The sequence below is a fragment of the Acromyrmex echinatior genome, chromosome 10 (assembly GCF_024713525.1).
Source record: "Acromyrmex echinatior isolate Ae372 chromosome 10, ASM2471352v2, whole genome shotgun sequence".
NCBI classification, from domain to species: Eukaryota; Metazoa; Arthropoda; class Insecta; order Hymenoptera; family Formicidae; genus Acromyrmex; species Acromyrmex echinatior.
The window spans coordinates 905367-919782 of NC_141861.1; the positions used below are offsets into that span (position 1 = coordinate 905367).

At 28.2% G+C, this 14416-nt stretch overlaps 1 protein-coding gene across 1 annotated transcript; it reads left to right on the forward strand.

The window, feature by feature from the left end:
- Positions 1-468: 468 nt before the first annotated feature.
- On the forward strand, positions 469-14127 carry LOC105148300 (pH-sensitive chloride channel 2). Its single transcript, XM_011059953.2, has 9 exons — positions 469-1491; positions 6105-6288; positions 7321-7550; positions 8310-8392; positions 8870-9025; positions 11810-11965; positions 12042-12207; positions 12309-12498; positions 13184-14127. Exons 1-9 carry the CDS (start codon positions 1409-1411, stop codon positions 13448-13450), a joined length of 1515 nt encoding a protein of 504 aa, XP_011058255.1. The 5' UTR covers positions 469-1408; the 3' UTR covers positions 13451-14127.
- Positions 14128-14416: the final 289 nt, after the last annotated feature.

Sequence of the window (14416 nt, forward strand, 5' to 3'; positions counted from 1 at the left end):
TCTTCAACTACCGTATTAGCTATCTCCTTTTATTTTGCAAATTACTCGATTTTTAAACTTTTTGACCTAATGCCGTAATGTTTTATTCTTCAAAAATTCAAATTTGTAGATTCAATATGGTGAACAGAATTACAAAAAAAATAAATATGATTATAATAAAACTCAATTTTAAGAAATTTTTAACAAGTTAGCACAAGTCATACAAGTTTAGCAAATTTTTCTTTGGAGATTACTACTTTTTTCAACATTTGCAGATTACATTCAAATTCAGCGATCCTAAGAACTGAGATTCACGACATCAAAATATTTATTTTGAAATTCGATTTGTTATATTGAATCGCTATTTTGAATTTTAAAATTTTAAGAGTTAAATTCTTAACGACTCTGAATTCTGAAAAGAGTAAAATAATCTTTCATAAGTTATATTGTTAAAAAAATCCCTCAAAGATTTAAACTATTAACTATTTAACTATTTAGTTTCAAGGAAGTCTCACATAGACTTTCTACAGTAAGCAATTACCTAAGCTTAAGTCTTAAGCCGTAAAAAATTGATCAGAGTCTATTATTCTTCTCATATTCGATTGGTCAATTTCTTATGGCTTAAAATACCTTTAGATAATGGTTTATTATAAAACTCCCACTTATTACTTCGCAATGCAATCGAAAATATTACATCAGAATTCGTGTTTCGCGAGTTATTCGTGTGATTAAAAAAAAAAGAGCAGATATAATTAATCATAACTCCAAGAATTATTCTTCCGAATTATCTAAACACAGTGTAGCATTTTTACGGCTTCTCAATTTAATAAATTTATATTTAATTTTGTCTCAAAGTAAAGGAAGATAAGTTCAACTTGTTACCACTTGAATCCTTCTTACAAGTTCTTACAATTTCACGAGGTGAATCTGTAATATTCACAGAGAAATTTCATTATACAGATATATGAATCATCGACTATTATACAGAATTTTTTTAGCATCTTTTCGCAACGCGAATAAATGATTATACTTGATAAATTCCGAAGAATTTATCAAGCCACAATATCTGAAATTAAAATCACATATTGAATTGCATCCATGTTACACGATTATGCGTAAAGTATACGATTACGGATAAGCGCGAGAATTTACAATTATAAGTCTTAGACATATAATGAATGTATACATTGATGTCATAGACTGATACACGAGAATATACGTATTTACACATATTTGTATTACGTGTGTACATATGCATGTATGAGTTCAAGCAGGCTGAAGGAGCACCATCAGAGTGGGAGCAAGCTTTGGTCTAATTATCTGGTTTTCAATAAATTTGCTCGCCCGACCGCACTGACAGATTATAAGGAAAGATCAGTCGGAATCTATTAGTGGTGCTGTTAAGTGACAGAAAAGCGAGTACTTGAGAATGATTTTCGGAGAGAAAATCCTTGTTCTAATACTCCTCGTTTATCCGTTTAGAGTACAATTACTCACGGACGCAATCAAAATGTAAGCTGCAATTAATTTTATTACTAACGATACGGAAAAAAGAAAGAAAGGATAAAGAAATATATAAAACTAGCGTAATTACAAAAGACAAGTGTGTGATTCGCAACGATACACAATTTCTTACAGAAATCACAAGAAAAGACAAGGGCTGTATGCATACCTATACATACATATATATATAAAGCATTATATTATAAAGTGATTTTCTCAACATCAAGTATTGATGGTTTTTACGAGATGTATATTTCCATAAATTTCGTAAAACCGCGCATTTCGTTGCTTTTGTCGTTATCCTTCCACGCATCAAACAAAGAAAAAAATAAAAATATGTTAATGCTTGTTCGATTTTTATCCTCATTTCTCGGCTGCAAATAATGCATGTATAATAATTACGTAAGCTGGGCGTATACGTTTGTGCATCCAATGTAAGAAAAAGCGGCATCGAGAGATAAAATCCGCTTGAATACTATTCTAAACCTTGCAAAATGTTGTAGCTGCTTTCAAACAATTATCAGTGCATAACATTTGACCTTCTCGTAATTGCAATCGATCGGCCAGTTAATGAATTGAAGTTATACCGTAAATTATACTGAAAAGAGAGAAAAGTTTCTTTTTACGGTGCAAAAGCAGTCGATTGCTTTTTCCAGCAACGAGACAAAAAGCAACAGACTTTAACAAAAGCCACTTTAATTTTTGCAGCAAGCGATTCCTTCGTTTTCGTACGCTCACGAGTTCAGTCATCAGTTTCGTGCTTTATATTTATGATAAGCATTCAATCTAATTCACATCTGTTCAAATAACAATTCTTATTCAAATTTAATTTTCGTAACTTTATCGTGCGCGCATGCGGGTGTCGACACGAGCGTGCGCGCACACGCAACTTGCATTTGATTATCATCAACTTATAAATATTAATTTGATGCTTATTTTAATATCGTAGTTATCATTTAGCGTTATAAGTAAATCAGTTGAGTAAAAATTCGAACAAAAAGGGGACATATTAAGAAACAGAATGCAAAATATATGTTTACATATACACAGGGTGTATCTCAAAAAGCACCCACCAATCGCGATATTCTTGATTAAAAACTGAGGTTAAAATTTATGAATCATTTTGCAATTTTGTTTAGTTATTCGGGTTATTCCATAAATAAAATGTCTAAAATTGACGCATAAGGCTGTTTCTACATAGGATGCAGAAGTCACGCGAGTTGCAAATCACAATATTCCGTAGTAGGCAATAAGACACAGGACGCATCGAAGTTGGGTCAACTTCAATTTTTGCGTTCTGCGTCAATCAAGATATATGATCATGGTCAATCGTGATAATGGTCAATTGTATTGATAATGGTTAATTGTTTACATGCCATGTCTGAATGATAGAGATTGCTCGTTGCGAATCTATGTAGATTACATAGACGCAAAAATTGTACGATTTGCGACTTACGTTCTGCGTCAAAAAATTTTTAAGAAAGTTCATCTTCAAAATATTTTATAAAGAACATTTAAAAATATCTCAAAATTGTCTTATTCATTTTACTCGTTTATTTCACAATCTTTAGAAACTAATATCTTGTTAATTATTGCGAAAATTGCAAAATGGTTCGTCAATTTTAGACTCAGTTTTTGATGAGAAATAGCGTTATGCGTTAAAAGATTTGTTTGCTTTATGCTCCAGTCTTAACTCTAAAATCCTAAAATTCAGCTAGTAGAGCAATCCTATTAGGTGCGCAACTAAGTTCACGCTGTTATTTTGATGAAAATGCATCAAAATAACAGCGAGAACTTAGTTGCGCATCTAATAATTGGTTCTAATTGAAATCTGTATTCATTAGCTGAATTTTAGGATTTTAGGATTAAAATCGAAACATAAATTAGGCATTTCCAAACTAAAGGCTAAGTTAAAAGTTAAGTTAAATTGAAAGTTTTATTTAAAAAAATATTTAACTAATTTAAAAAAATATTTAAATTAAAATAATTATTATAATTTTTATAATATTGTTTTAACGCGATTAAAATGAAAAATAACTGCAAAAATATAGAACATACTATAAATTTAATATTTTACTGATAAAGTAAGTTTATATGAAATAAGTAAAGAAATATAATTTTGTAGAAAAAAATATTTTTTCAAATTGTTTACGACAATAATATAAAAATAATTGTAATTATGCATAATGTAGAATACATGTACACATAATTGTTATAAATAACTAATAATTTTTAATAGAAGAATAAAATTATATTTTATTTATTTTATTTTAATATTATTTCAAAATTTTTCTCATTTAATTTTTCTTTTAAATTATCATTATCGCTAGAGAAATCTTTGTTTCTTTCTATTCAAAATAACAAAGTCACATGATAGTAGCGACAATCGTAATTGACATGGAAATTAATTGTCTAATGTTTAAAATTTTATAGAAGAAAATAATATTATAGTTTTTTTTAAAGAGTAAAAACATTTTTAATTTCGAAAAAATTAATATGTTTAAAATAATTAGTTGAAGTTAATTCATTGGAAAATAACTATAAGCTGCGGTTTAACATTAATTGTTTAACTTTATTACATAACTTCTGTCTTTTTTTAACTGATCAGTTACAAAGTCCAAAATAGATGACACAAAATTTAAAGCGGAGTAATAAGACGTCTAGCCCAGATCTACAATAGGTTTTTAAGTCTTAAACCATAAGAAATGGACGAATCATAGTCAATTATCCTCTTCGCACTATAATTGGTAAATTTCTTACGGCTTGAAGCTTGAAACACCTATTGTAGGTCCGGACTAAGACTTAAGACTACATTGTAGAATCAACATAAAGGAATATTGAAATAATAAAATTGTTAACATATTGCAATCATATAAAAAAATCTCCCAATTTATTGGAATGAAAAGTACTCTTATTGAATTCAAGTAGACATAAAATCTGTCCCATTAATTTGAAATTTAAAAACTATACTATTGACAATAATCAAATTCGGTCATTACTTTAGCATTCTCTTAAGGGGATTTTTAAAGTTCATGTGATTTATCGATGAATCATTAGAACTTACTATACACATATGAATTACATATCATTGACACGTTATTATTACATCAATATCGTACACGCACATATATATAAATTTTTATATATTAATTTTGTAGTGTTTAAATGTCTAAGTCTAATTTTAAGAGCTCGTTGTTTGTTCATATAATAATTACTAGTCTGTGGATTACAATTTCGCAAGTAGATTGCAAAGCTTTTGTATCAGTAAATATTGTTACAACGTTAACAGCTCTGGACGCCATATTGGACTAAGAAATGGTAAAGATCTCAATTTCAAAATTAAATGTTTGCCTTTCTCAGTATAAGTATAAAACTCTACTTCACAGATACGTATTAATACGTATACTGGAAAAGAATTTTAAAATCTATAAAGAAAGAAAAAAGAAATTGTTACAAAAAGATTATTGCGTCTAGTCAGTAAAATAGACAACTTTAAGATCGTCTTAAAGACGTTTAAAAAATGTTTTATAAAGACATTTTTACCATTCAAAAGACATCTTACGATCCGATAAAGACATCTTATATCCCGATTTTAGATTTTGTGTTATCTGGACGAGTAATTATAGAAATATTTATGTTGTGCAGAATAGTCTTTTGTTTTGCATTTCATATAATATGTCGCAAAAACTTAATCTTAATCTTAATTAGTACACACAATTCCATGAGAATATGGCGATATCTTATATTAATAAAATATTTGGCGAGGATATGTAACGTTGTAAATTCAAGTAGTATACAAGAAAAGAACTTAATACATAGTCGGTGGCGCTCTTTTGTGGATGTTTTTTTATAAATGAAGCACATGTGTTCGATAGAGCACCAAATTACTTTTCGCAAGATAAAATAGCTCGTGTTATATTGCAACATAACAATTTTTCTCTAACAATTGTTTCGCAAAATTTGACAGTCGATACCTTCCGACACTCGAAAATTATATTTTGAATTAATTAACTCATGATAAGAGTATGAACTTTTAATTGTCATAGAAGACACGTGCCATCAATAGTGACAGAAGAATTAGTTTCAGTACGTTTATTTATTTCCGGTGTCATCTTTGTGATGCGTCATTCACATTGATACAAAGAGATAATGAATATACATACCTTAGAGACAACACCCGCGAAGAAACGAAGTCTAGAATATTAATTTGAGCCGCTATTTCAAAGCTAGGCGTGTCAGCTGTGTGACGTACATCATTATAGATTGTCTACTGCATTTAAGTTTTAAATAATAATAATAAAACCTCACTCTTTTTCTGTCAGCGTAAAATTACTGTACAAAAAAGAAATCCTAAAGGAAAAAACAATTACTTTTTATATATACATTTTTTCAATACAAACGCTGCTTTTACATCCAATAAATATTTTGGAATATATTAGAATATTTTTGAATTTTAGGATTTTAGGAATATTTTACGAATATTTCAAGCATTAGCTGGGGAATCTATAAAAAATGCATGTTTGCAATATAATATGATTGTAAATGTAAATTAGGTTTATATAAATAGAACAGAATTAATATCTTATAATTGAAAGCGAATTCAATATATTTATTACATGTAGGTCAGGAAATTGCTCATCATTTGGTAGTTCCATGACGCAAACGGAACTTCTGCAAGAACTGGCAAATGAATGCCGTTACGATAAGATTGTCAGACCTCCCGGAGTAATTAATGAAACGGATCCGATCAGAATTTATACCAAAGCTTTTATCTACACAATAACGTCCAACATGGCCAAAACTCTGGTACCTTCATAATTTTACTTATACTTAGTTAAGTGCAGAGCTCAGTAAAATAAACGATACGACTTATTTAAAATAAAAAATATAAAATAAGTTTCAAAAACTTATTTAAAATATAAAATCGTAAGAGTCGGTAAAGTAACTGATACGACTTATTTGAAATAAAAAATACAAAATAGATTCCAAGAACTTATTTAAAATATTAAATAAGGAATAAGTCACAAGAAATTATTTAAAATATAAAATAAGAAATAGGATCCGAAAACACATTTATTTATTTAAAATAACTTTTATTTAAAATAGAAAAATATTCTTATCTTTTATTTTAAATAAGAAATATGTACTTTAAATAAACATTTCAAATAGTAAACACAAAATATTTTAACGGTTTTTAATAAGTCAAGGATTATTATGCCTTGACTTATTGATTATATTGCATTGCATGTACACAAACCTATTTTTCTATTTTTAATGATTTTGTTTATTTGAATATATGAATATACATTTATAAGTATAATGTTTCAGTTTTTTAATAATTATAGTCTGTAATTAATATTTAATAGTATTAACTCTTCGCGAACCACAGATAGAAAACTGAAACGGATCATATGTGGATATATCTTGTATCTCATACATGTTACTTCATCATAAATATATTATAATTTAACTACTCACCGTCACTTTTGTTGATGGATCGATAACATAACTGATACAATTTATTTAAAATGAAAAATATAAAATAGGTTTCAAGAAATTATTTAAAATACAAAATCGATACAATTACTTACTTAAAATAAAAAATATAAAATAAATTCCAAAAACTTATTTAAAATATTAAATAAGAAATAGATCGAAAGAAGTTATTTAAAGTAACAAATATTAAATAACGTTTTAATTTTTTCTTTATTTAAAATATATATTTTAAATAAATTTATTCGAAATGAGATTGAGCCCTGGCTATGTGTTACACATAATGCATAGTACATAAGCATCGTCGAGGAATGTTAATAGAAAAGAATAAACATTATATTACAGCGATTTGATGTGCATTTAATGATGCAGTTTCGATATTTGGATAAACGGCTTAAATTCACGGATATAGCTCCTTATTTGACTCAAATATACGGTGGCCAAAACGCTCATAAACTAATTTGGACGCCTACGGTGTACATTGCGAATGAGCGTACCTCGGCAATAATGGGAAATAGCGTCAAAGATCTACTCATCTCTATCAGTTCTTATGGCATGGTCATATTAAACATTAGGTATTTAATATTTATTCTCGAAGAATTGTGCGGTAAAAGCAGGATTGGTAAGTAATTTGCGCGTTATTTGTAACACAATTTCGTAACATTTTTAGAATGACGGTAACGAATTCAGCCGTTACTTTTATCATTACTTTAATTCCTTATTATTTTTATACATACACACACACACACACACACACATATATATATATTTAATAGATCGTTTTATTTAATTCTAATAAAAATTTAAACATAGAAATACATTTTGTACTTTATATTTTATTGTTAGACTGCATTCTAGTACTCATTGTCAATATCGAAAATTTGTAGAAAAATATTAATCTAAAGAATTATCAAAAATTTATTATATAAAAATTTAATATAAAGAAATATATTTACTGTAAGATTAGCTTAAAATTTGAAGTTTTAATATTGATTTTTACAATATTGATTATTAAATAATGCAATTTTTAAATGTAATATCCTACTTTAACATTACAAAAAAGTAATGACAAAGAAATGACTTGTTACATTCTAAGTAATGATAACGAACTATTATTTTAAATTAGTAACGAATAATTTTTAATAAATTAGTAACATAATTTTTGTACAAAAGTAACACTTGCTTTTATAAAGTGACATTTCCAATCCTGGGTAAGAGATGCATCCGAACGAATTTTATTTCGGATCAATTTTTTTATATTTTGCTTTCTATACTAGTTTTTGACATAACTAGCCAACGACAGATCGATTACTTAATGTTCGCTTAAATTTCAGATTGGAAACTACCCTGAACTGTGACCTTCGATTAGAGAAGTTTCCATTCGACGTACAAGAATGTCCGCTGGTATTTGAAAGCTGTAAGTTATCAATTTATTAAGTATCAAGATCCAACTTATAATCAGATCGAATAAGGAATTTCTCTTTATTTGTGTTATTCACATGGAACTATTCCTTTACAGATTATCGCTTATTATTGATAATTATTAATAATTGTACAATGATTTTTAAATTGTATTATGTATATCATTATCTGAATAATTTATTAATTTTATTATATTTATCGTCAATTTATTATATTTACATAATAGCTTTTTGGTATATAATTTTCCTATTCTATAAGTATGAAATAAATTACGTACTGTAATTATATGTGTGTATATAAATATATATATACATATATAGTTACACATATAAAATACAAAAATATAAATATATAAAAAATAAAAAATTTAAAAATATAAAAAGTCTGAACAATGAAAATGTCAATAAAAATCGATTTGAATGTAAGAAAAATGCAAAGAAACACGAGCAGAACAAATGTTTTTTTTCTAAAGGGACTCACAATGTGAACGAAATGGTGCTAGACTGGGATGAAGATCCAATTGTCATCGCAGATAATTTACATCTAACAGAATATAAACTCATGGATACATGGATTAATCGCTCCGGAGTATCTTATACCCCATCGCAATATCATTATGGGCGTTTTGGTAAAGTACAATCGATTTAAGGAATCCTAAAGTTGTCTGTTTTACCAATTCTCTACAGCAATACTGCAGCAATATTTTAATAGTGTGCAATGTTATAAAAATTGCAGTAATATTGTTGCAAAATTGAAATTTAAATATTATATTGGAAATATTGCAACATTATTGTAAAATGTTGCAATTTTAATATTTTGTAGGAAATATTGTAATATATTGCTGCAATATTATAATTCAAAAAGCAAGTATGTCATGAAATGAACGTACTTCTCATAAGAAAAAACTGGGAAGTCTATAAGGAAGTATATGGGTTAGCAAGTTATTAATTTTTTTTAAGTAATAATCTTATTTTATAATATAATTTATTTTTCTTTCTCATTTTTAAGTAAAAGTACTAAAGTACTAATAAAAATACTGATCTTTTTCGTAAAAAATCTATTTAATGTTACATATAAAATTCATAAAAATATATACAATATAAACATTTCGAACTCTATCAGGTCATCATCAGTATTACGATGGCGAAACGATCATAATTACAATAAATTACAAAAAAACATTAAGTCCTGAGTCAGTTAATATTAAATCATGTAGATATGTCAACTTTCACGTAGATGTATATTATCGCCCGTATCTTCATCAATTTTGGAGATCGAATTTATTGATTTGTAACTTTCTAATCATTTTTAGCAGAAATAATTGCTCCTCAATTTGTACTGTTATCAGTTCCTTGATTATTATCATGTCATAGGAAGTCGCAAATTCTATTACATAAATATGTGTAATTGATTGACACTTTATTCTCGTTATTACAAAGAAGTAAAAAATTTCATTGTACATATACTCGTGCCACACGATGAGTGTCCGAAATTTTTATTACTCTTTTTTTTAAGATTTGTTGGTGCATCAAGTCGGTGATGGAAGTCACTTGTAATAATAAGTATATAAGAAACAGGACATCTTAACTGAGAGAGCACATCGAAAACCGAGAAGGGTAGGGGGTGACAGAAGTGGGAGTTTGAACTTTGTGTTATGTAGGGGAGTGGAAATCCCGTTAAAATAGGAAGGTAAAAATCTCTGGTAATCTTTCCGTGCGACTTTATAATTCAAATCATATTTTAGCTTCTATCTCTATTATTATATATAAACAGCGTTTATAAAGGAAAGTCTTTGGAGGAGCAGTTTAATATCAGACTGCTTTTCGTCCTGATGAAGTGAACTGTAATATTCGCGAAATATTGGCATTTTAGTAATCGATTTGGATACGCAGATAATCCGCGAAACGTAGCTTTTGTATAAAAAATACACATTTCAAAAGTCTCAAAAGTTTTATTAAATACTTTCACATGGAAAGTATCGTTGCTGAAGTAAATACTTTCAGCAAACTTAGATCTTCCTTCGTTCAAAAACCTAATTCAAATTTGGCATTTTTGAAACGCTGTAGAAATAATACTATCCTAAAGTTCCTTCAACTCAAAGACCACTAGAAATTCGAAAATCAAAACAATATCCATAAAACTGGCTTCCTGACTAAAGAACACATACACTTCACTAAATTACAAATAATCCAGATTTTCCATAAAATCTTTATGTTTCATCTATTCCTTCCAAATTATGGAATGATACTTATTGGCAAACCTCTTAGATTGTATTATATACGAACAAGCCTTGAATATCCACACACAATGTATACAATGGCATATAATTGATATAAATGATATATTGCTAGAGCTAAAAAAATTCAAATAAATGGAATTTTAGAAAAGTTCAATTTTTAACATGAAAGAACATAATTCACTATATGAGTGAGAACGATAGCATTAATTTGTTTATCTGTAAAGATGATAATGGATGATAGAAAAATTATTTAATTTATACAAGAAACCTTCCAATTCTTTCAGATATTTAAATTTTCATTCAAGTCATTCAATCGAACATGAAACTATAACATAGTCGAACATATCATAAAAAACATCATTGTCGACCTTTTTGATAAGATCCTCCTACTTTCATATCCATGTTTTTATCCCAAGAACATACAATCTCTGACATCTTATCAAATAATGGATATCCACTACAGCTCATTTTTGCAACTATCAATAATCGTATCAGTGCTCTCTCACAAAAAAGTCATAAAGAGGTAAACAAAAAACAGAATACAAGTAAGGATCCATATATTACACTTTTTTAAAAAATCAGAAAAATTTGGGATGCTGATCTCCTTAGAGAGATTCTAAAGCCGTTTGTATTACCGATTTATTAAGATTTAAACACATACGATTTACATATCATTGAAACATCATTACACACTACTACATCCATGTACTTACATATACGTACAAACTTTTTAATTAATTTTTTATATTAGATGTCTGTTTCTAAGAAACATAACATTGTCTTCACTGTAATCTCTAGTCTCTAACTGAATTGTTTTATGCATACAAAATATAAAACTCGTATATAAAACAGGTATTTATTGCGAGTCGACATCAGAAACCGATAATAAAACTGTAACTTTCTAACTTTTTTCATTTGTAAAGTCGACCATTTGGGACATTATTGTTTATTTTAACTAGGAATATAATTAACTGGAATATAATTTTTAAATCTGTATAAAATGATAGTTAGAAAAATATTTATTTGAAAAATAATCGGTAAAACAGACGACTTTAAAATCTCTTTAACGTTTGATCTAATAAAGAAATAAAGATGCTGTTGAATGTAATAAAAAATATAAATAAAAACTATCAAATGTAATTGTCATTAAAATAAATGGCATAATGATTGCAGCCGGGAATTTCAGTTCGATAAATATCACATTTAAATTATCTCGTGAAATGGGATTCTTTATGATGGATTATTATATACCATCTATATTGATTGTTGTGATTTCGTGGGTGCCTTTTTGGTTACATCAAGATGCGGGCGCACCAAGAATAATGTTAGGTAAAATATATTTGCATGTTCTTGTTAACATTAAATAATAATGCATGTAATATATATATGAGATTTATGCTTTCAGGCACAAATACTATTTTAGCATTTATGACACTCGCATCGAAAGTTGAAAATTTGTTACCAAAGGTCTCTTCTATAAAAGCGAGTGAAATTTGGTTTTTGGGTTGTACATTATTTTTGTTTGCGGCATTGGTCGAATTTGCCTTTGTCAACACCATATACAGGAGAAAGTATGTAATATTTTCATCGAAATTTTTAATGTTTACGCACGCTTACAACTTCATTTATCATTCGATATAAATTATTTAAAGATAGTATTATATTTGCACAGAAAAAACGTACCGTTGAAAAAAGTTAACAGCAAGTACATTCTTAAATCAACTCTGACGCCACGATTAGCAAGAAAACAGTTTGAAAAGAATACCACCGGTTTGAAACGATCCCGAACATGGTTATCATTAGACAATGCGAGTACGAACAACGAGCAAGATTTCGCAAGTCAAAATAATCTCACCGTACACGTGAGTCTCTGATTAAATAATAATTAAAGCAATATCTTTAACACGTAAATAACGTGATGATACTGAAAAATATTATTTTTGGAAAGAAATATATAGCTTTATTTTAGCTAAAGATTATCATATTTCGAGAATCTTAAATAAAATCATTTTCACGTTTATCACAGCAGAATGCTACAGCAGAAGAAAATGCATATATAATTTCATTGATTTTTGAGATGGCGAAGGCTAAACTATATAATTATCGAAAAATGCTATTTTTTTTAAAGTTCAATATGCGAATATTCTTGTAGTATTTACATTTGTACATAATTAAAGTGAGTAGTGAGAGAAGGAAGGGAGAAAGAGAGAGAGAGAAAGAGAGAGAGAGAGAGAGAGAGAGAGAGAGAGAGAGAGAGAGAAAGAGAGAAAATATTTTTTTCTTGTAATATATAAATATATACATACTATATTGTATATCTGTTTATGATAGCTAATCACAGCGGGCATCTCACGTAAATACCCGCTATAACAGTCTCTGTTTGTCTCTTGTACTTATCTGCTGATACATTAATTATTTTTTGTTATAATTTAAAAATTAAGTCCTGGACAAATTTTTGCTTAAAAGAACGATCGTCTCAGAATATGCAAGGACAAGTATTTATTTTGAATCACTCTTAGAATTAATAATACTTTTCGTTATTTCCAGAGTTTTCCGAGCGCGCTCAACATCCCATCAGTAAGGATAGAAGAGGATAAAGATCCAGATTATTCTGTTGGAGGCGTCACAACCATCGACAGCACCCCCCCACCAGCTAAATCATTTACACGCAGGCCAACTCTAGCTAAGTTACACAATTTCACAACAATGACACCTCAACAGATCGCTCAATGGATTGATAAACGCAGTAGAATAGTATTTCCTATATCATTTATCATATTCAACATCCTGTATTGGTCTTTTATATGGATCTGAAATTGTACTGTGTGCAATGATCAATTTTAATTGAATCTCTGTATTTGAAGTCTCGAAACACAATAGTAAATTAACTCTTACGATATTGATCAATCACAGTCATATATAAAGAAAATGATGGCGTATGATTAGTTGATTTCTTACGGTTAAAGATATACCTATTGTATTTTGGGTCTTAGTCCAAACAGCTAAATTTGTCTAAAAGATTTTGTAAGACAAATTTTGTAGGCAGATTATCAGCAAAAACATAATATAAAATTTGTTAATAGTATATATTAATTTTCTACACTTGTGACTAAATAGCAAATACGAAGTAGCACAAGAAATACCAATCAGAAGATGTAGAAATTAAGAGTATTAAGTATAGCAAAGTTCAACTGAGTTTAACTTGATGGATACATTCCACGAACAACGAAATTTGAAACGGCAATAATTAAGATGGAACTGAGATCAAAAAATTTATAGAAGATATTACGAGTGCAAATTGTAATATTTTATGAAATTTAACTGCACAATTTTCACAGACTATAGAGAAATAAAGAACGTACAAAACCTAAATTTATATTAATAGATGCAATTGTGAACTTTATTCTCTCAAAATATATCATTACATATAAGTGATTTAAACAGATTCACGCACACAAATAAAAAATTAATGCAAAATACTGTATCTAAAATTCCAGTTAACACACTTCTTATCGGCATCGTCGATGTATAATTTCTCCAAAATAGAATTAAGAAAATGGGTGCTCATATATTTATGCTTCTCTTCCTCTCGTTGCAGTTCTCATTTATCATGTTATTCGCATTCTCTCTCCTATCTATTACAAGATCCTATATTTAGCAAAGTCCTATATTTTCAAAATAGTAAAGAATTTTTCGACTTACAATTAGTTCATTCGTTCTACTTATTCATGAGAGCCGATCTCATAGGTGGGATACATCCTGTATATTTCGAATAGAATT

Bases quoted from the DNA above. Each gene is read 5' to 3' on its own strand.
- LOC105148300 (XM_011059953.2), top strand. From the start codon at position 1,409: ATGATTTTCGGAGAGAAAATCCTTGTTCTAATACTCCTCGTTTATCCG. The intron at 6,289-7,320 runs GTACCTTCATAA...ATTATATTACAG, and splicing joins CCAACATGGCCAAAACTCTG to CGATTTGATGTGCATTTAAT. The intron at 7,551-8,309 runs GTATTTAATATT...CTTAAATTTCAG, and splicing joins ATGGTCATATTAAACATTAG to ATTGGAAACTACCCTGAACT.